Below are 23,710 nucleotides of genomic sequence, written 5' to 3'. Positions count from 1 at the left end.
CTTTAAAAACGTTCTGTAGATCAAATAAATAGCGATGAACACCCACACGAGGTCGTGAACTTAGCAAAGTTTATCAGAGCAAATATGCGAAGCAATTGATGAATAATTAAATCACAATTGAAGAATAGAATAAATGAATTAATTTGAAAGAATAATTCACCTTTAAAAACGTTTCGTAGGTCCGATGAATTCAGATGAAAAGTTTAGACCAGGCGCGATATGCACACACCGACTATCCTCCATTGAAAAAACAAACAGCAAAACTAAAGGCGCTAGTAACAAAAAGGGAAAGGCGGAAATGTCAGTCACGTATGTGAAACGTCTACAAACGTTTGGTGAAAAAGTGGCAAATATCTAGAAAGTAAGATGCCTAAAGACAAGATTAAATTCCAAAAAATCGAATAGTATAAATATTAAAATTGCAACGGCAAATAATCCGACGAAAAAGTACGAATAAAAGTATAGAAAACCAACTTGACAAAGCAGTACCGTAGACCATGACTGTGACGTCACTGGTCAGCGCAGACAGACAAAATGACGACATGATGTCTACATAGTAGCGGAACGAGTAACAAGTGGAACCGTTCCAATAAATGCCTTGTCAGATTTTACAATGGTATAAATTGAAGAAAATCGTTAAAGCCTTTTTCGAGAAAACCGTGAAAAACATGTTTTTTTAGTAATTATCCGCCATTTTTCTCGAGAATATTACGCAGCTCCTGCAATTTTCCCAGAAATGAGACTCATGTCAGTTGATAGGGCTTATAAATAGCTATCCATGGTATAAATTTAAAGAAAATCGTTAGAGCCGTTTTTGAGAAAATCGTGAAAAACATGGTTTTTTAGTAATTATCCGCCATTTTTTCCGCCATCTTGAGTTGAATTTTATTGAATTTCTTATTGTCGGGTCCTCATTGTATAAGGACCTTAAGTTTAAAATTTCAAGTCAATCGGTTAATTAGGAATGGAGTTATCGTGTTCACAGACATACACACATACATACACACACACACATACACACACACACACACACACACACACACACACACACACACACAACACACACACACACACACACACACACACACACACACACACACACCACACACACACACACACACACACACACACACACACACACACACACACACACACACACACACACACACACACACACACACACACACACACACACACACACACACACACACACACACAGAGAGACCAACACCCAAAAATCATGTTTTTGGACTCAGGGGACCTTGAAACGTATAAAAAACTTGAAATTGGGGTACCTTAATTTTTTTTGGAAAGCAATACTTTCCTTACCTATGGTAGTAGGGCAAGGAAAGTAAAAAGATCTACCGACAACTGTTGGATGATTATAACAGCTGATTTTTATTTCTGTGTGTGGCCAGCTCACAAATCTTCTTCCATAAGGATTACATGTAAGCTTTGAAGGACCGTAGGAAAGAGTCCTGGAGTCTGATCGTAAATTTGATATGCCATAAACCTTCTCATGAACATAACAAACACAACTAAACAAAAATCATCAAATTCGGTGCACAAATAAAAAAGTTATTGAACGTTAAAATTTGAGGCTCGATTTTTATTTATATAGATGAGGATCCATCTCTAATTTTTCCTGTGATGGAATAATTGATATATTGGTATTAAGAAATAGAAAAATAAAAATATCTGAGTACCCTTTCTCAAAACTTTCTTTCACAACATGTCATTTTCAAGTGAGTCAGAAAATATAGATTCTAATATTGATATAGGTAGGTACTTTGTAAGTAGACGAAATGACAGTTTACTTATTGTGAGTAAAATAATGTAAGTGAACTGGAATTTGTACTTACAAAGTTTATCATTTTCATTTGAATAATAATATGAAAGAATATCATTGCTTGAATGAGTTTATATTTCCTTTTGTTTTTCCATGAATAATAAATTATTATTCATTTAGCTCACATTTCACGTCTTCAATATACCTACTGTACTTACTATACCTGCTAAAAGAAATCAATAAATGAATAGCTTACAGCTATTGTTATAAATGAATAGGTATATCTGATACTAAGTTGAATCTATTTTATTCCTAAATGGAATTTAAACCTTACTCAATCCTAAGTAATAAATTTACAATAGGACTACAGTTATTGTTTTAAATAAATACACTTTTCAAATCTTTAGATATTTTAGATAAATAATAATAATCAATAGATATTCATTCTAATTGAATAGGTGAATATTTATGTTAATAATAATAAATTACTCACTCTCCATTCTGATCAAAGTCTAATTTTGATTTGACTCCTCTCTCATTCTGTAGTCTGGACAGCTGTTGCCTGAGATTCTCAATATTCTCCAGAGCTTCCACATGGGTGGCGTCGGCCGTTCGCCAAGCTTTTTCTATCTCCTGAAACATTCAAGAAAATATAACAGTTTTTACAAAACATTAATTCTATCACATTATTCATTTTTTATAAGGAAGAAGTCAATCAATCAATCACTTTATTCAAGACCTACAATGAATGCGTCATGCACGCACTGACCGGAGAGAAAAACTAAAGATATAGATACTCCTTGTTCTATTTCTCTCCTAAATTCAGATAACATAAGAAAGATCAGTTCAAATGAGGGCCAGAAGAAATGTACTGTAGCATCCTTGTACGATACAACCGTATTACAATTTTATATTAATGCTACATATAAAAGTAGTAAGTTTACTTTGAAAAGCACAATACAAGCTTATAAATGCTAATAGAATACACAACACGAACAACAACAAAAAACAGTTTCGAGCTCAACACTTAATATACAGCCTGAGTTTATTGCAGAAAAGAGTGTTTGAAATAAAGTCATTAACAATTTATTTTCAACAAACAGAAAGAAACTATAAAATTTGCACTAATGAACAGAGATGCTGTGGAATTTATTAATTTATATAATATTAAAAATGGAGCCTCAAATTTTGAGATTCAATATCTTTTTGATGTGTGCACCGAATTTGATGATTTTTTTAGTTGTGTTCGTTATGTTCAGGACCAGGTTTATGGCCTATCAAATGTATAATACGACTTCAGGACTCTTTTCTATACGGTCCTTCAAAGTTTACATGTAATCCTTATGAGAGAAGATTTGTGAGCTGGCCAAACACAGAAATGAAAATCAGCTTTTATAATCATTGTGTTATCCAATAGCCGTCAGTAGATAGCAGACAAGAGTGTGTGCTGCTCTATAACCACCCATGTATTTTATTCTAGACGCCCCGACACTAGAAACAAATTGACTGTTCTGTGTGTAACCATCCAGCAATGCGGCCTCAGGTTAAAGACTTACATGCTCTAAAGACATTGCTTTGTTTCGAATAATTGTGCTATCACCGGTGTGTAGAATTAATTTATTTTTAGTAAATTAGGTATTTATTTTGCAGTTGGAAAATTATCTATGTTTAAAACCATTATCCATTATCTATGTTGAAAAAATTATGAATTAAAGCAAATAAGGTCAGATTTGTTTATCACCTTGACCTGTAACCCAAAGTGGTCAGAAATACTAGAACCTGGCCAATCTCCCATTGATCGCAATCATATTAAAAATAGATGGATAGGTAAAATCACTTCACTTGTATAGGCTGGCGCTACTTTATTAAAATAATTATTGGAAACAATACAAAAAGCTGAAACAATAAAATTTGAGTGCTCCCATTCAAATCAATAAGCAAGAAGTGCCTGGATGCAAAATTCCGCATCGCGTCTCCACAGGTGTGCATCCAGCTAAAGTTTGTCATGAGATGCATTAAATATTTGGCGTTACGACGTTCGCCGTGCCAGCTAGTTATATTATATTTTTTTCAATGTTCAGTGATTACCGTACTAAGTTCAATATTAAATTTTGCTCAAATATTTTATCGGTCTTTAAAAATCTACCGGTAGGCTACTTCGTGGAAATAATTAAGGACTGACAATTTTGTGAAGTGAACAACTACAAGACTCAACCTATTTCGGACTATGTGTAACCTTATCTGAATTCGGGAGAGGAATAGCACAAGGTTACCTAATGTTTTCTCTCCCTATCATTTTGATGATGTACTTCTTGTATGAATCAATAAAATACTATGCCAGTTCTATTCCTTATAGGTAATATATAGATGGATTCGGTCTTTAAAAATCTACTTTCTGAAAATAATTGAGGACTGAAAATTTTGTGAAGTGATAACAACTACAAGACTAAACTTAACCTATTGCGTACTATGTGTAAGTGTAACCTTACACGGTATCTAAATTTGGGAGAGGAATAAGGTTACCTTATTTTTTCTCTTCCTATCATTTTGATGATGAACTAATTGTATTAATCAATTAAGAATAAAGATAATATCCTTCCCATCAACACATGACCGGGCCCTGAGAGAGAGAGAGATTGATAGAGTACTTTATTTATGTAGATTACAATTATTGTATATATATTATATATATATATATAATATATATATATTATATAATATATATATATATATATAATTATATATTAAATATACTGGCTTATACACTTATATACAATAGCTTACAATACAGCGAAATTATAGATGAATTAACATAATATAGAATAAGAAAATAATTACTGAACTGTATATGATATGAAAAAGCAATTCGTAATAACTATAGATAATTATATTGTAATGCATCTACATAGATTGGCGGAGCTTTGGACATATCAATGTCCATTCTTTGGAAACAATATTCAAAATATCCTTCCCACTAACTTTTCACCAAATAAGAGTTAGGGGGAGAGATTGATTGATTGATTGATTGATTGAGTACTTTATTTATGTAGATTACAATATATACTGGCTTATACACTTATATACAATAGCTTACAATACAGCAAAATTATAGATGAATTTACATAGTATAGACTAAGAAAATAATTATTGAACTGTATATGATATGAAAAAGTAATTTGTAATATAATAACTATAGATAATTATATTGTTATGCATTTACATAAATTGGCGGAGAGATTGATTGATTGATTGATTCCGCCCTTTATTAGGGCGGAATTAGGACTCCTGGTCCTCTCTGCCACACAACCCTTTACAAAAGAAGACAAATTACATAAGAACAGAAAAAATAGATTACATATTATGTAATAAGATTACATAAGATTAATATATAAGTAAATAAAACTATTAATCAAAATACAATAACATATAATAAAAGAGAATTTTAAACTTTATTTATTTATACAATTGGAAACAATATTTCAAATTCCACTAGATAAATCTATAGGAAAACCTATCAGAAATGGAGATCTAATCAAGTTGCCATTCACTCACACATGCACACAAAACAACCCTAAAAATAAAGATTTTACAAAGTATAATAATTATCAAAACAATATATTAAGATGAAATATTTTTGTATCTGTAGTTGCATAAAAGGTGGAAATGAGTTAAATTCATTTAGACTGATACAATGTAAATAGACAATAAAAATAAAGCTGAACCCGACCCAAGCCTAATCTGCGCCACCAGATCCCAGCCAATTCAATACTGCCGCGCCAAACAGAGCTCGATCGCCAATACTCTTCACAGTTGGAGGCAACAGATTCCAGATCCGACAAGCTGATACATGGAATGATTTATTATACATAGATGTTCTATGATTTGGAATAACCAATAGTTGGGAGCCCTGCCTGGTACCTCTCACACTACGATCTCCAATAAAAACAAATTTATGTGCCAAATAACCTGGGGTTTTTACATGCAAAAGGTCATGAAGCAGCATCAGAATGTTATACTCCCTCATTTTCTTGAGTTTTGGCACATGTAGTTGCTGGAAAAATGGGGTGATATGATCATCTCTTCTTAGATTGAAGATGAACCGGATGCAATAGTTCTGAGCCCTCTGCAGTCGCTCAGACAAGGCCACAGTCATGTCATTGATCACAATGTCACCGTAAGAGAAGTATGGGAAAATTAATGACTTAACCAGCATCACTTACACATGAAGTGGAATGAAGTCACTAATTTTCTTAAGCGAGTGGATACCTGCAAATACCTTATTACAGGTGGTGTTGTTGGTGATTTGTTTCGTCCAGTCGAGTGTTTTGTCTATTGTCAGTCCCAGATTTGTAACAAAGTCACTGTAATTCAAATTTATGTCGTTTATTTTGATGTATGGTCAATTATCAAAGTTGAAACCTCGGCGAGTCATGAGTTTAGTGTAGCCAATAATTATTGCCTTGGATTTCGTTTCATTAATTCTAAGTCCATGTTTCAAAGTCCAGTCCGTAAGAGTCTCAAGTTCACTATTCATATTGTCAACTGTAGCAGTAAAGTCGTTCAAGTCAAAGTGGATGTACAATTGCAGGTCATCGGCATATAGGTGCTGTTTGGAGAATCTGAAGATATTGGTTACATCATTTATATATATACTGAACAAAAGAGGCCCAAGTACAGACCCCTGGGGAACGCCCCTCCCTAAAATGTGATAGCCAGATGAGAACCCATTGTACTTAACAGATTGGCACCTGTTACTCAGGTAGGAACCAAACCAATCCACTACATGAGTGGAGAACCCCAAATTCCTCAGTTTTTTCAACAGGAGAGGGTGGTAGACGCAATCGAAAGCTTTACTGAAATCTATCAGCACTAGCAGAGTAGCCAGTCTTCCATCCATCGCTCTACGAATATCCTCAGTAACACAAAGCAATGCAGTGGTGGTACTGTGGCCTTTCTTAAAACCAGATTGAAAATCACTTAGAGAATTGTTCATTGTAAGATAATTATTAACCTGCTGATGCACTACCCTCTCTAAACCCTTAGAAAGGGGTGAGAGAATATGTATGGGCCTGAAGTCAGACGGTGAAACGGGATTTGGTATTTTATTGAGGGGTAAGACGGCTGAGTATTTCCAGTAGGTTGGAAAAATGGAAGATAGAAGTGAAAAGTTATACAAATGTGTTATATAAGGAAGAGTGACAGGAAGAGTATCTCTTATGAACTTTATAGGAAGAGAGTCCTCACCAACTGCATTGCTTCTGATCCTGTTTAGGCAGTGGAAAACTTGAAGTTCCGAAACTTCAGAAAATTCGAACTCATTTTCTAGAACGTTTACTCGGAGAGTGTCTGCATATGCACGGGCACCCTCATCACTGACTGGGACATTGCAGAAAAAAGAGTTGAGCTCTTCAAGGCTATGAGTAATGTTAGGCAGTTTCTTCTCTTTACCCAACCCCATACTTTTCACGGTTCTCCAGACACTTGCAGAGGAACGATTTTCTGTCAGTAGGGCTCGAAAGTAATGGGATTTCGAATTTCGTATCCTCAGCTTACAACGATTCCTAAGCCTTTTGTACTCTGCAAACATCATTGGACACCCACATCTCTTAGCCAAGCGGAATTTTTTGTCACGCTCGTTCATAAGCTGACGTATGTCCGGTGTTATCCAGGGAGCTGGTCTCCTAGTTACCTTTTTGCACCTCAACAGCACATGTTTATTGAACAGCTCGCACATAATTTGTTGGAATACTTCCAGCTTCTCATCAATAGTAGCAGCCATGACAACATGATGCCAAGGAACAGTGAAAAGGTCAGCAAACAACTCCGAGTAGTTAATATTCTTATAATCACGGTATCTTATGATTCTTGCTTGTGACTTGGGGGCTTTCACAGCATAAATGAAATAAACCAGATCATGAGCTGAGAGACCCGGCACTGGCACCTGTCCATGACTCTTCACAGCATCAGCATCACAAACAGAGACAAGATCCAACAAATTGTGGGAAGTGGCTGTGTGGTGTGTAGCCTGTAGCGGAAGTATTGTCATATTGCAAGTAAAAAATATTGTCTTTAGTTGTGTCAAGTCAAAAGTGTCACGTCCAAGCAAGTCTGTGTTAAAGTCACCCATAACAATGACATGACTGTAAGCCGGCATACACTGCAGGAGAGCGTCCTCGAATTCACACATATATCCTATGTGTGGAGGGCGGTAACAAACTCCAATCAACACTTTGGAATTCGCCGCAACTATTTCAATAAACATAAACTCAGGCCTGTTCGGTCTGGAATTGTCGGACTGGAATAAAACTTTGGCTTTCAAATCTTCCTTTGCAAAAACAGCAACTCCCCCACCATTCTTATGAAGCCTATCATTCCTGAATATGCTAAAATTATCAATCTGAATAGCCTTTGACGAAATTGAAGGCTTCAGCCATGTTTCAGAGACCAACATCACATCACAGATCTGTGTGCCAAACAAATCACGGAATTCATCAATGTGACACTGCAGTGACTGCGCATTCACATGACATATTTTTAAAAAATTCTTGTGAGGCGAAAAAGCTTGTTCAATCAAGCCCTTTGTGCTTGGCGCGGCTGCACTATCATCTGGAGCTACACTCATGAGAATGATGACAAGACCAAGAGCCAGGGCACATGAAGGCAAGAGTCGAGCTAATCAATACATAGTTGATGTAATAAACAAAGGATTTAAACCACTCATACACACACGCACACACACATACACACGTTATTATAAAATTACCTGAGAAAAGTAAATCGCCAATCATAATGACAGAAGGTTCGAGCAGAAACTGAACTGTACTTTATATCTAGATTATAAAAGCTGGATACAAGAGCTTGTCAACCATTACTAGCTTCAAAGCAGAAGATTCTTGACAAACTAAAGAATAAGAATGTGCTAGTCAAAAACCCAACATGAGGAGCAATTATAATTTATGATAATAACGAAACAGTGGATAATATTTAGAGTAATTAACTGAAGTAATGTAAAATGGAGACACTTTTTTCTATGTATTTTAACACGACATGCAGTCAATTATTAAGTAAATATTAAAAACTTTTACTTACTGACTGGAGTACTTTCAATTGCTTGGCAATCATTTTCAACAGTGTAGACCGGAAATGTTTTGATGGTTCAAACATTTTAAAAAAACATGGTTTTAGCATGTCGTGTTAAAATACATAGAAAAAAGTGTGTTTATACAAAGCAGCTCGGAATGGATCAAGAAATCATCACCTGTAAAATAGAGGTTACAATAGTTTGCTATTATTATGATGAAGCAAAAGAACGAATAACGACCATAGTTGCACATTAAAATGAGAGACAATGATTGTATTGGAATAAGCTCTATGGAGTTCCACTGACATAAATTTAAGGAACAAAAATCGAATTATTATAAGGAGAAGAAATAAAATAGGTACAGTGAAGAAGAGAGAAGATGCAACTGCATTAACTGATCATTAGATTATTAGATCAATAGATAAGTGATAAAAATAATAATAATAAGAATATTATGTATAAATATAATACAAATAATCCCACTTCAATCAATGATTCAATTTAAGAAGTAATACAAACAATATACACATAAATAATATATCCTTTGAGAAGCTGGCATGAGGCTTAGCCTCAAATCAAACTTGAAATAATTGTCTACTGATAATCAAGTACAGCACAAAAGTTGAGAAAGTCAATCATCAATAAATATGGAGATCAATAGAAAATTAAAAAAAAATTATAATAATAATAAAATAACAGTACTTGAGACCGAAAGTATGAGAGAAGAAATCAAATAAATGCTGTGTATAGTGTTTATGAATAAATGAAACAAATAAAAATAAAAAGAAGTTAATTCATGTTTACATAATTTCTAATTGTATTGAATTAAATTTCTAGAGAGAGAGAGAGAGTGAGGGAGAGGGAAGAGATTACTATTTTTTTCTCAATATCATTTTGATGATGTAGGCTACTTATTGTATGAATCAATAAGAGACTATGCCAATTCTTCCCCATAGTTGAGTAGGTTAATTTCCAATAGGACTAAATTCCATATTTTTTTATAGACTCATTTTATTACATCCTAGATATTTTGTACTTTTTATGTTCAAATTGCTTGTTGTATTTTTTAAAGGAGATAAATCTATCTATTATTTATTTATTTTCCTATAGATGGATTATTAAATAGAGTGTAATAAAGCTCCCCTTCCTGAAAGATTATTGAATATAAATAGCTTGGAAGACCCAGACTCTATCCCATCAGACTAATATTTGAAAAGATATATCTACCAACGTTACCTATGTCAAACTTATGTGACAAATTCAATTCTTTTTATTGATAAAAATACACATCAATTCACCCGTCGCACAATCCCTTATAATATACGTTCAAATAAATTATTGAAGTATATTAAATCAAATAAATTAATTATAAACTATCAAGTATTATAGTTGTCACGTTATTTTTTATATTTAAATAACGATTAGCCTCCTGCTTGGCATCAGTCGGTAGAGCATGAAATATTTTAATAATTATAAAAATTAGGTCGTGGTTTTTTAATAGGATACAGTTTCATAAAAATCTTTATAGGCCCAGACATGAGCTTCCAATATAATTCTGATAATTCATTAAACAATATATATATAATACTTATCTTATAGTATTGAGGAATTAAAATAAATCGCACACCATAAACAATTTGATACATATATTGACAAATATTGCAAAAATAAATCAGAGCAAAAAATATATAGAGCGATAAAAAATATATAATATAAAAATAGAACAATGATCGAAATCAATAAAATATCACAGGCTGAATACTATTCTCTAAATTCTACAGCACGAAACGTTACCATGTGCTTTTATTTTATAATCATATGCATCCATTTGCATGTAGCTGCGATATCAGCTTGCCAATACTTGTCGACTTGGACAATTCCATTCAAAATAGATTCCTTAAAATCAGCTTGATAAATTGACAACCAATAATCCAAATATATATATTAAATTCTATAGTATCTAATAAATTTCTTTGCAATGAATATATATTTTATCTCAGGGTACAAGATTCGGCACCAGACGGAATAAATAGAGCAATTCATCTAGTGAATCAGAGCTACAACAAACTATTGCCAATTATATTGCAGAAATTAAAGATCATATGAATATGTATTACTAGCCTAGATTTTATACTTCTTTGATTTATAGAACTTCTGATATGTATTGACTCGTTACTCTTCTAATAAAATACCTTTAATACTATATTTTGCCGTGCTACCAATTTCTCCTGATTCGGTTGGATAGCATTTTTCACCTATTAACCTAATGAAAGTTATCGGCTCCAACATAATAGATTCTTGATAAACTATGAATGGATCTATCGCCTATGAATGAGAAATCCAGTTTTCAGAGCAAATCAACTTATAATCTTCAGAAGAATTTTGGCAATATACTACACAAATACACAAAGAACAATATCTTACACGCTGACAGAATCCAAGGTCAGGGCAGTGGACTGTGAATGATAGTTGGTATAAATACCTACAAATAAATCTTTGAATTCTGTGCATAAAATACTGATAGCTTGAAGTGTGGTAAGTACGCCAATAAAAGACTAAATGAGTCAACAAGATAAGATTTAATAATAATAAGATAATAATAGGCAGATGGCCACATACAAAAACAATGGTAAGTAGATTGAGTCGAGAAATCTTGGGATAATTACCATGTGATAAAAACGTTAGAGAAATACAAAATTTAAATGAGATTAGATCAATGACATTAATGACCATTGAAGCCTGACAATAATCGAAAAGGTAATATTAATGATACCTGAATTGCGAATATAAATTGAGTGCTATAATGAAAAGTTACTGCTGCAAAATTCAATCTTAATGATTTACAAGAGGAATAATAATAAATGACAATGATTTACAAAAGGAATAATAATAAATGACAATAAGCTGTAGATAGTGCTCAACAAATAGAATACATAAAAATATAGGCGGCATAGGCCTTCAGAAAATTAAATGTCAAGTTAGACATCAATTGAGCAATTAATAGGCGTCAGTGGCCTCAGTGAATTGAATGTCAAGATAGACATCAATAGTACAAAATGAATAATAACAAATGACAATGAGCTGCAGATAGTGCTCAACAAATAGAATACATAAAAATATAGGCGGCATAGGCCTTCAGTAAATTAAATGTCAAGTTAGACATCAATTGAGCAATTAATAGGCGTCAGTGGCCTCAGTGAATTGAATGTCAAGATAGACATCAATAGTACAAAATGAATAATAACAAATGACAATGAGCTGCAGATAGTGCTCAACAAATAGAATACATAAAAATATAGGCGGCATAGGCCTTCAGTAAATTAAATGTCAAGTTAGACATCAATTGAGCAATTAATAGGCGTCGGTGGCCTCAGTGAATTGAATGTCAAGATAGACATCAATAGATCAATTAATAGGCGTCGGTTGCCTCAGTGAATTGAATGTCAAGATAGACATCAATAGATCAATTAATAGGCGTTGGTGGCCTCAGTGAGTTGAATGTCAAGATAGACATCAATAGATCAATTAATAGGCATCGGTGGCCTCAGTGAATTGAATGTCAAGATAGACATCAATAGATCAATTAATAGGCGTGGTGGCCTCAGTGAATTGAATGTCAAGATAGACATCAATAGATCAATTAATAGGCGTCGGTGGCCTCAGTGAGTTGAATGTCAAGATAGACATCAATAGATCAATTAATAGGCATCGGTGGCCTCAGTGAATTGAATATCAAGATAGACATCAATAGATCAATTAATAGGCGGTGGTGGCCTCAGTGAATTGAATGTCAGATAGACATCAATAGATCAATTAATAGGCATCGGTGGCTCAGTGAGTTGAATGTCAAGATGGACATCAATAGATCAATTAATAGGCATCGGTGGCCTCAGTGAATTGAATGTCAAGATAGACATCAATAGATCAATTAATAGGCGTTGGTGGCCTCAGTGAATTGAATGTCAAGATAGACATCAATAGATCAATTAATAGGCGTCGGTGGCCTCAGTGAGTTGAATGTCAAGATAGACATCAATAGATCAATTAATAGGCATCGGTGGCCTCAGTGAATTGAATGTCAAGATAGACATCAATAGATCAATTAATAGGCGTTGGTGGCCTCAGTGAATTGAATGTCAAGATAGACATCAATAGATCAATAATAGGCGTCGGTGGCCTCAGTGAGTTGAATGTCAAGATAGACATCAATAGATCAATTAATAGGCATCGGTGGCCTCAGTGAATTGAATATCAAGATAGACATCAATAGATCAATTAATAGGCGGTGGTGGCCTCAGTGAATTGAATGTCAAGATAGACATCAATAGATCAATTAATAGGCGTCGGTGGCCTCAGTGAGTTGAATGTCAAGATGGACATCAATAGATCAATTAATAGGCATCGGTGGCCTCAGTGAATTGAATGTCAAGATAGACATCAATAGATCAATTAATAGGCGTTGGTGGCCTCAGTGAGTTGAATGTCAAGATAGACATCAATAGATCAATTATAGGCGTCGGTGGCCTCAGTGAGTGAATGTCAAGATAGACATCAATAGAACCATTAATAGGCGTCAGTGGCCTTAAAATATCACTTGTAAAGCCAAGGGTAGCTGTCAAATCCAATGAAATAGTTGCTACTATTGAGTACAATTATATAGGCGGCATAGGCCTTCACTGATTTGAATGTCAAGATAGACATCAATAAAACCATTAATAGGCGTCAGTGGCCTCAGTGAGTTGAATGTCAAAATAGACATCAATAAAACAATTATGTAATACATACGTAAATGAAAATTGAATAGAACGATTTACGTAACCTGAATAAAGTTTTGAAGAGGAGATGCAGCCAGGCAGACAGGCAATGAATCCGCAATACCCAAAGGAACAGGACATCAGCAAGCGACGATGTGATCTGGCCATGCGATGACAAGAATGGAAGCGTCCACCACAGCAGGCAAATCCCCCAGTGGAAATGAGAATAGGAGCATGTAGAATTCCAAACGAATAATCCGACCTTCAAGTTGTGGAATTTTTAGAATGATTTCCAAACGGTAGAGATGATGAACTTGAAAGTTTGAGTTACACGAGGTGAAGCCAATTGTTAAAAGAATGGCAATTGAAGCCCACACGAGGTTGTGAACTTGACAAAGTTTATCAGCAAAAATATGCGAAGAAATCGATGAATAGTTGAATCACAATTGAAGAATAGAACAAACGAATTAATTTGAAGAAGTAATTCACTCTTTAAAAAACGTTCCGTAGATCAAATAAATAGTGATAAACGCCCACACGAGGTTGCAATTTTGACAAAGTTTATCAGAGTAAATATGCAAAGAAATCAATGAATAGTTGAATCACAATTGAAGAATAGAACAAACGAATTAATTTGAAGAAGTAATTCACACTTTAAAAAACGTTCCGTAGATCAAATAAATAGTGATAAATGCCCACACGAGGTTGCAATTTTGACAAAGTTTATCAGAGTAAATAAGTGAAGAAATCAATGAATAATTGAATCACAATTGAAGAATAGAATAAATGAATTAATTTGGAAGAATAATTCACTTTTAAAAACGTTTCGTAGATCAGATGAATATGGATAAAAGGTTTAGACCGAGAGCGTAGATGCACTCTCGACTAGGAACCATTGCAAAAGACAAGAAGACAGACCCATGCTCAGCAACAAAAACGAAAACGGAAATGTCATCCACGAACATAACACGTTTACAAACGTTTGGTGAAAAAGTAGCAAATATCTAGAAAGTAAGATGCCTAGAGACAAAATAAATTCCAAAAAATCGAATAGTACAAATATTAAAATTGAAATGACAAATAACACGACAAATAATATAGGAAACCAACTTGATTAAAGCAGTGCCGAGGAACCGTGACTGAGACGTCACTGGCCAGCGCAGACGGACAAAATGACGACATGATGTCTACGTAGTAATGGAACGAGTAACAAGTGGAACCATTCCAATAATTGCTTTGTCAGATTTTACACACGCTTAAGCATCTAAAATCATTACGAGCTAAATACTTATCCACTTATATAGTTGAAAAACAATGGCTATAGGCTTGTAGAGACACAAATCAATTAATTATAGACAAAATAGAACACTATAAACTGTTCAAAACTCAATTTAAAACGTTAATAATTCACTTAAACAGAAAAATATTCAGAGAGCACAAAATTAGAACACACGCAGCCAGCCATCATTTTTAGAGAAGAGGACGCCTCCTCGTCAGAACAAAAACCACATCTCAAAATCAGTGTCTACGTCATGGACACGTCACCAAAAATTTATAAATTACAAGTTTAGAATTCACATTTTATATTTGTTCTCAATAAAACTTTATTTTTAAACTATTATTTAAATTTTTATATATCATCTCTATTTAAATAATCCATTTATCTGTTAATTCTGTCAACTCAGCCTCGGTGACACCATGGAACATGCAACACAATCATTTACGATAAATTCTCAGTCAAAAAGTTGTCCATATATCGATTACTCTGATATTTACTATAAAGTTTTATAGATCTCGAATTGAAGATTCGATTCCAATCGAGAAAAAATGTAATATTACAATTTACTTGCGCAAGTATTTTTTACTAAATTCTTAATTATGAGAAAACCCTTTCGACAAGCTAGCTTTGATTCTCATGTAATTTCGAAGCACTGAGGGCGCCTATCACTATTTCAATATTTCTCACTCACGTGTCGAAATTTTCTTATGAGCTGCTGATGTCGATCCAACTCCTGGTGGTCCTGGACTATGGAGTCGTCTCTTCCAAGGGGTTACAAAATTATTTAAAAAAATGAAAATGACTTTTGCTTTATAAGAGCATCACAAAGTCTTATAAGAAATTTAGTAATTCAATTTAACTTTAAATTTTTACAAGTTATAGCAAGGTATTACGCTCTATAATATTTAGGGACCTCTCATGGTGGCATTTGGCAGGCGAGTGTTGTTCTCCTTTTTCAATTTTATAATTCTCATTTCCGATTTCTAAATTTACATAAAATTTGAATATCCTAGTCCTCCGCCATTCAAGGTTCAAATAGACTGTACTAAATATTAAATTATTACTTATGTTGTATGTTTAATAATTTCTTTGCCTTCGGGCCATATCCAAAACATAGACTATACAACATTTTATACAAATTCTATTTATTTGTAGAAATATATACAAATATTTTTGAATCGGCATACTATTGCCGCCTATCAATTGCCATTATGTGATTGGTGCATGCAAATTGTTACAGTATTCATGCGCCTGGTAACCTCCTATTTCCTGGATACATTTAATTATTTTATTGGGTTTTTAAAATATGCTCTCTACATGCTAGTTAATTTTCTATATGTTAATATTTGTTTCATGCATCATAATAATTAGCCACATGAGACCTTTTGTTCCTCAAATTGCATACCGTTTTGCCACAATAAATTTCTGCCAAGGTGTTTGGTCAGATTCTACGCTGCATGGTTCGGTCGATCGTTAGGTCGCCGATCACTAAATGTTTATACCTAACCTCAACCTTCAATATTTTATATAATATTATATATTAGCAAAAAATTATTCCAATTCCTCTTAGGCTGTTGTACAGTTTAGCCAGGACAATCTGATATTATCTAATCTTTATGTTATCTCTTTGGCGATATTAGCCAGTTATTTTACTCAGACCTATAAATATTCAGCTAGGGATTCTTATTAATCAATCCAAATTAAATATGTTACATAGTAAATGCTTTTAATATTAGTTTTACTTCATCAACATCTAGTAAACACCAATTCAAATATCAGAGTAATAAACTAATAAATAAAATTCCAGAAGACTTTATTAAGGATGAAATAACAGTAACAAATTAAGATTGATAAAATCGTGAGTAAAACAGAACTATTAGGTATTTTTAAATTGAGAACTGAGTTGGATCAGAGAAAACTCCTATAATGAGAATAACAACGTAGTGCATTTATAATATCACGCATAAGTTAGCATAAGTTAGTTCTGCATTGTCCCATCAGATCGCATAAGCATGTCAACAGTTGCTTGTAATGGCTTGTAATGAGTGGAAGGAGAAAAGTGGGCTGGCATGGGAATATGGAAGGAGAGTATCAGTCTTTTGATCCGGTTTTTTATAGCTGCATCTGGCAGCCTGCCAGGCTTTCAACTCATTTCTGAGAAAGCCTCAACAATAATATTGCAAGCACAACCAAAGGCCAATTAGTGGCCTTATAAAAGACAAACAATTTCATTCCTTTGTGACATGTAGCTTTCTGCTCTGACAACTCTACAGCTGAATTATGAATATAAATAATTTCTATTATTCTATAATCTGTTGATATGAGAAGTTCTTTAATATGATAAGGAGAAGAAAAGGAGGATGATAAGAATAATGAGAAAAATAAGAAGAAAATATCATTTGATGATCATGAGTAGAAAAGAGTAGGATGAGATGATGATAATGATGATAATAATGATAATAATAATAAGAGAAGGAGGAGTGATGATGGGATATGACAGATAAGGAGAAGAAAGAGAAGAAAAAGAAGAACTTCTGATCATTTTCTTTCCCTCTCATAATTATTATCCTTCTTCTCAATTCTTCTTCCACTATTATTCTCAGCTCTTCATCTTCTTCACGTTCTCTTCCTCTTCCTCCTCCATTCTCATCTTAATTTTCTTCTTCTTCTCCTCCTTATTCTTCTTCTGCTATTTCTTTGTTTCTTCTTTTTCTCCTCCTCTTCTTCCTCCTCCTAGAAGAAAAAGAAGAATAAGAAGACACGAAGAAATACCAGAAGAAGAATAAGATGGAGATGAATAAAATGAAGATAAAAATGGAGGAGGAGGAGCTGAAGGAAGAGGAGGAGAAGGAGAAGAAGAAGTAGTAGAAGAAGAAGAATAAGAAGAAGAGGAAGGAGAAGAAGAGGAAGAAAAAGAAGAAGAAGAAGAAAAATATGAAGTTTTCAGTTCATCATCTTATAAATATTTATTATTTTTTATCACTATTGTAATAGTGGGGGGGTAATAGAGGGGGTTAGAATCATAACTCACATAATCCTAATTTGGCGAAATTGAGTTAGTATTGGATTCTTATAGATTTTTTTGCGAGGAATTCGAATTTTTAGTCGGTTTGTATCAAAACTCACTCAATCCCGCTTAAATCTATACTTGAAAGTGATTGTGAGTGTCAAAAGTCACATAATCCTTTGGATTTTGTTGGTTTTGATGCCAGCTGCTTTCCAGCCAATCAGATACTAGTATTTTAGCTATGATTTTGAGGTTATGTCTGTTCAAACGTTGGAGCAACGTTATCAGCAGTGCCAGTGCTTTAAGCTGTTTTACGTTGATAAAATTAGTATTGTTATTCATTTAAATTCAAATAAGAATGGAACAGAGTGTAACTCCAGTTGCAGACGGCCAGAGGAGCAAGAAAAGAACTCGGCAGCAGCAAAAATGGAAGAAAAATAAAACTGATAGGTAAGTTTGTGTAGGCTACTAATTCAACCTAGATTGTTAAAAGGCTTATCACTCCTACTTGAAGCAAAGACAAACTCTATCAGGCAAATAAAAGTCCTAATAAAGTTTGTTTTTGTTTAAGGTACTCTTCACACACTGCACCAGAGTATCCCAAATGCAAGCATGCAGATGGTATCTGCAAATATAAGCAACTCACCATGCAGGAGGTCATGAATTTCAATAAACTTTTCTACAGAAAACCAGAATTGGAATACCAAACAAATTTTATATTGAAGTATGTTAGAATTTTTAATTGTAAACGAAGGAGAGCAGGACAATCCAAAAATAAGGAAACCCCAACTTCTTATGGATGTAAAATAAGAACAACAAAATACTATGTGAGAAACTCTACAGGTGATTCTGTACCAGTGTGTTTTCAAACATTCCAAAACATACTACAAGTTTCACGATTTCGGATCAACAGGATTACAGCTGCATTCCATAAAGATGGATTTGTGGCAGAGAAGCGAGGCGGTTTCAAGAGAGCATCTGTCTATGACCCTGAGAGAGAATCTGTGAAGGCATTCATCAACAAATTACAGTGCTTGGAATCCCATTATTGCAGGGGAAATAGTCAGCGTAGATATCTAAGTTCTGAACTCAACATTAAAAATTTATGAAGTGGATGTGGTCACATGTTCTTGACAATATGGCACAGTAAAACCACCACAAAACTGCTCCATCATTCATGTTGGGATCATAACTTACATTATCCTTGATAGTGAGTGTCAAATCTAACCAAATCCAAAAATTTGGATCAAAACTAACTTAATCCAATATTAAAGTCCTAAAAAAAAGTAAAATTGAGGTATTTATAAGGTTTTTATTGCATATCTAGTGTTTTCAAATTAAATTCAACTTTTCTACTTGAAAAACTTTTTCATAAATGCATACTAACTCAACAATACAGTTTTTTCAGTTTTGTGGGAAATTGACTTTTTGGATTATGTGAGTTATGATTCTAACCCCCTCGTATAGTATATCTTCATCTTTCTTATCCTCTTCTCCTCCTTCATGATCCACTAATTCTTATTTCTCTCATATGCTACTCCTTCTTCTTCTTCTTTTTCTCTTCCTCCTCCTAGAAGAAGAAGAAGAAGAAGAAGAAGAAGAAGAAGAAGAAAAAAAGAAGATGAAGAAGAAGAAGAAGAAGGAGGAGAAGAAAAAAAGGGAAGAAGGAGATGATGGAGTAGGAGGAAGTGTGAGTGTTAACTATTGTTATATTCTTATTGTTGAAGTTAAACTAACAATTTCTTCCAGGTTCCAGACTGGACAGACAACCAGTCCTCTTTTGAAAAAAACATGTTCTATCCAAAAGTTGTTTTTGTTCAAAAAAAGGTCTGGTAAGCTTTGTTATGAAATACGGTCGAATCTCTGAAAAAGTCTCTATTTGTTTTTGGGGACCCAGGAGAACATAAGAATGTTCACACATATCAGGTCACGTCTCTCATCATTATCATCATCATCAGTCTCTTCACCCTTATACAAACCATGACGTGGGCAACATCCCCAGTGAAAAAAATTCTCACCAAAATATTAGATTAATAGAGTTTTGGATGTGAGATTTGAAGTTATAAAATCAAATCATGGTAACCATTCTCTTAGTGCCACAGGTTTATACAGTCTAGTAATTTCAAATTATATTCTAAATCTGTACATGAACTGAATCACATCAAAATATCGAAAGTTGAATTCCATAAATTAAACTACAACCCCTCCACATTCCCCAACCGCAAAGATTGGGCCCGGGCTAGGGACCGGCTTGCAGCTGTGTTACGTATATACATATATTACAATTCATATAATAATTAACCATTTCTCATCCATATAAATGGAGTATATATGAGTATATTGTGATTCCAGGCTATTAACCATGTATACTAACATCCTGCAAAAATTCAGCTTCACCATATTATGGATAGGGTGACTTATGTAGTTTAAATGAATGTAATAATAGTAATACATCAGCTTCTTCTTCTTTTCTCATGTTATCTTATTCTCTTCATCTCCTACCTATTTTTCTTCATCTCCAAACTTATTTTTCTTCATCATCATTGACTTCAGTATTCAAAGTAATGGAATACAGCTAACTGTAGTTGGAATAGAGTCCATCAACCAGAAAATACTTGTTGGAGCTGCATATTTTCCACCACGTTATAATTTAAAGAAAAATGATTATACAAATATTCTTCATCAGCTTGGAGATAGATTCATAGTGGGTGGAGATTTTAATGCCAAGCATAAGGATTGGGGTTCAAGACTCACGACTGTGGCATGAAGGACTGATCATTAAACTTCATAATATTCTCCCCACCCAACTTGTAAAACTTTTAAAATCATACATCAACAACAGATTATTCAGAGTAAAACAAGGTGACGACGTCTCCGAATTGAAGGAAATAAGGGGTGGAGTCCCACAGGGTAGTGTTCTTGGACCAGTTCTTTATGTGCTGTACACAAGCGATCTTCCTGAATTGGATGCACTGACAATAGCTACTTTTGCTGATGATACTGCAATACTGGCAGAAGGGGAAACAGTACAAGAAGCAGCCACAAAACTACAGTATGCTAGCAACAGATTCAGTGACTTGACCAAAAAATTGAGAATTCGATTAATGAGATGAAGTCTATTCATATCAACTTCACAAATAAAATTATCAATGACCCGATTTGAATAAACCTGAATGGGAATGTAGTACCACACAGCAACACAGCAAAATACCTTGAATGACTCTGACGCCAAGTTGAAATGGAAAGAGCATATCAAGATGAAAAGGAGCGAGCTAGGACTCAAATACAGTAAAATCTATTGCCTGTTGGGCCGTCAATCACAACTCTCATTGGACAACAAGTTATTGATTTACAAACAAATTCTAAAACCTGTCTGGACGTATGGAATTCAGCTTTGGGCTGCTCTAGAACTTCTAACATCAGTCAGATTCAAACTTTCCAAAACAAAGTACTGCGGAACATGGTGAATGCGCCCTGGTACAGCGATTTGCACCGAGATCAGCACATCCCCTATATGACCCGTGAGATTAGACGATTGGCAGCCCATCATGAGTCACGTCTTCATCAACACGACAACACCGAAGTCATCCAACTACTAGACAACACTGAACTCACTAGGAGGTTGAAGAGAACAAAGCCCTTCGAGTTGGTGTAGTGCTAGTGGAGTGATTAAAGTATATTGAATAAAAGTGTAGTGAAATAATTTAAAGTAGTGAAATTATAGATTAGAACTGTAGGCTTCACTGGAAGACTTTAGCAATAAAAATTAATTTAGGATAAAAAAACAGAACAAAATTAATGGTTAGTCCTATTGACTAGTTTTGATAGAAATAACAAAAAAAAAATCATGTTGTAGCTCTTCTTTTTCTCCTACTTCTGCTTCTTCTTCTACTTCTTTATTATCTTTTTGTCATCATGTTCTATTATTTATTCTTCTTCTCCTACTCAAAATCGTCATTTTGTTCTTATCATCTACTCATCTTCTTCTTTCTCTTCTCCTCTTCTTCATCATTCTATTCTTCCTCTTCTTCTCCTTCTTCTTTTTATTTTTTCTTCTCCTCATTGAAGAAAGAGAAGAATGGGAAGGAGTAGCAAGATAGAAATAAGAAGTGGTAGAACATGAAGAAGATTAGATAGTGGAAGAAGAAGGAAGAAATCTTCTTCTTCTTCTTCTTCTAGGAGGAGGAAGAGAAAAAGAAGAAGAAGGAGTAGCATATGAGAGAAATAAGAATTAGTGGATCATGAAGGAGGAGAAGAGGATAAGGAAGATGGAGATATACTATACAATAGTGATAATAAATAATAAATATTTAGAAGATGATGAACTGAAAACTTCATATTTTCTTCTTCTTCTTTCTCTCCTCCTTCTTCTTCTCTTTTTCTTATTCCTTTACTTCTTCTTCACATAGCATTCTCATTCTAACAGAACACAGAGTAATATAAATGATACAGTCATGATTCAGCTGTGAGTTTCCCAATCATAAGGAGAATGTTGGGATGAAATGCAAAGAAAATAGAAGGTGGTTGAATAATATTATTATCACAATAGTCCCATAATTGCTATAATTGCTTCACATGTTGACAGGTGTCTGTTGCTGAGTTGACTTTGTGGGTGCGCGTTTGTGTGGTGTTTGGGTGTGTGTGTGTGTATAGTGTTGTAGGAGTGAGGGGCGACTACCTGTCAGTTGTGTGGGTGATAGAGTTGTTGTGATGACGGAGTGCGGAAGGGGGGAGAGCGAGACCGGAGTAGGGTTTTGTGCGCTATCTACAATCTGGCAAAGGAACTACCTCGATTACGCATGAACAGTATGTCCTATTCCGCTAGCCTTCTGTTGTAATTCTGTGGTTGGATGAAACACCAATTTTGGCAATATTAATTACCATTAGTTATTCAAGACGTGTGAACATATTAGCGTTACCTGTCATCAGTCATGTTGTCACATTTTTAGTCTTGACATGTGTGACATTTTGTCACATTTTAATCTTGTGTCTAAAACTCGACAATTTATTATAGTCTATTTTTCTGTGCATTTATAATTTGTTTATCAAGTACTTGGATTATTGATAAAATTCAACATCCATAGATTATATCCATCAACAAAATTGTCTCATTATTGTACTGCTGTTATTAAATTAAAAATGTATTTCTCATTTTAGAACTCGTGACTGGAGCTCAAGGCTTCAAAGCTTCTTTTTCCAGTCACACCAAAAACTATTGTATTTTAATGATTATTTTTATTTGTAAATATGTATTGTATTTGGCAAATTATTGTTATAAAAGTACGAACCATTTTGAGTTTCTCGACATTATCCTGCTTGTCCTTGGTCGACCGCAGACAGTCTCCACCTCCGAGTTGAGGGTGGATATGGTGCTCCTCTGCTCCTTTACCAATGCCACAAACTGTTGCAGCACCCCATGCCGACTCGACACCCCGCTCCATAGCTTGTTCACATCCTCTATGAACCGGTTGGCAGTGATCGTCAGCTCTAGATCATTCACCAACTGCAGGAACGCGACTAGGTGCCACCCCGACTACTTGACACCCCGTCAACCTGTCCCGGTTTTTGGGGGACAAGTTGACGTAAGCCATCCCCATCTATAGTGAGGTCCACGTTATAATGGCAGTGTATGATTGACAATACTGTTGCTGTCCTTTTCTATCATACAACAAAACAGATAGCGCTATCTCTCTCTAGCTTTGGAATGTTGTCTGTTTTCCAGAATATTTTATTTCCATTTTTGACAGTGACTGTACAAAAGAAGACAAACAATTCTCAGCCGCCATTTTCTTTCTTCATT

General features: G+C 34.4%; 1 protein-coding gene across 1 annotated transcript; it reads right to left on the bottom strand.

The window, feature by feature from the left end:
* Window positions 1-1,957: 1,957 nt before the first annotated feature.
* Window positions 1,958-23,409, bottom strand: LOC120349465. The gene is made up of 3 exons (XM_039419677.1): window positions 23,199-23,409; window positions 2,283-2,422; window positions 1,958-2,015 (listed from the first exon to the last, which is right to left on the bottom strand). Exons 1-3 carry the CDS (start codon window positions 23,349-23,351, stop codon window positions 1,958-1,960), a joined length of 351 nt encoding a protein of 116 aa, XP_039275611.1. The 5' UTR covers window positions 23,352-23,409.
* Window positions 23,410-23,710: the final 301 nt, after the last annotated feature.

This window comes from Nilaparvata lugens, chromosome 1, assembly GCF_014356525.2.
Source record: "Nilaparvata lugens isolate BPH chromosome 1, ASM1435652v1, whole genome shotgun sequence".
NCBI lineage: Eukaryota > Metazoa > Arthropoda > Insecta > Hemiptera > Delphacidae > Nilaparvata > Nilaparvata lugens.
This window is presented reverse-complemented; position numbering and strand designations above follow the sequence as displayed.

Coding starts and splice junctions, on each gene's coding strand:
- LOC120349465 (XM_039419677.1), bottom strand. CDS start 23,351: ATGGAGCGGGGTGTCGAGTCGGCATGGGGTGCTGCAACAGTTTGTGGC. Junction 2,423..23,198: donor ATGTCGAGAAACTCAAAATG/GTTCGTACTTTT, acceptor TGAATGTTTCAG/GAGATAGAAAAAGCTTGGCG. Junction 2,016..2,282: donor GACTTTGATCAGAATGGAGA/GTGAGTAATTTA, acceptor GATTTCTTTTAG/CAGGTATAGTAAGTACAGTA.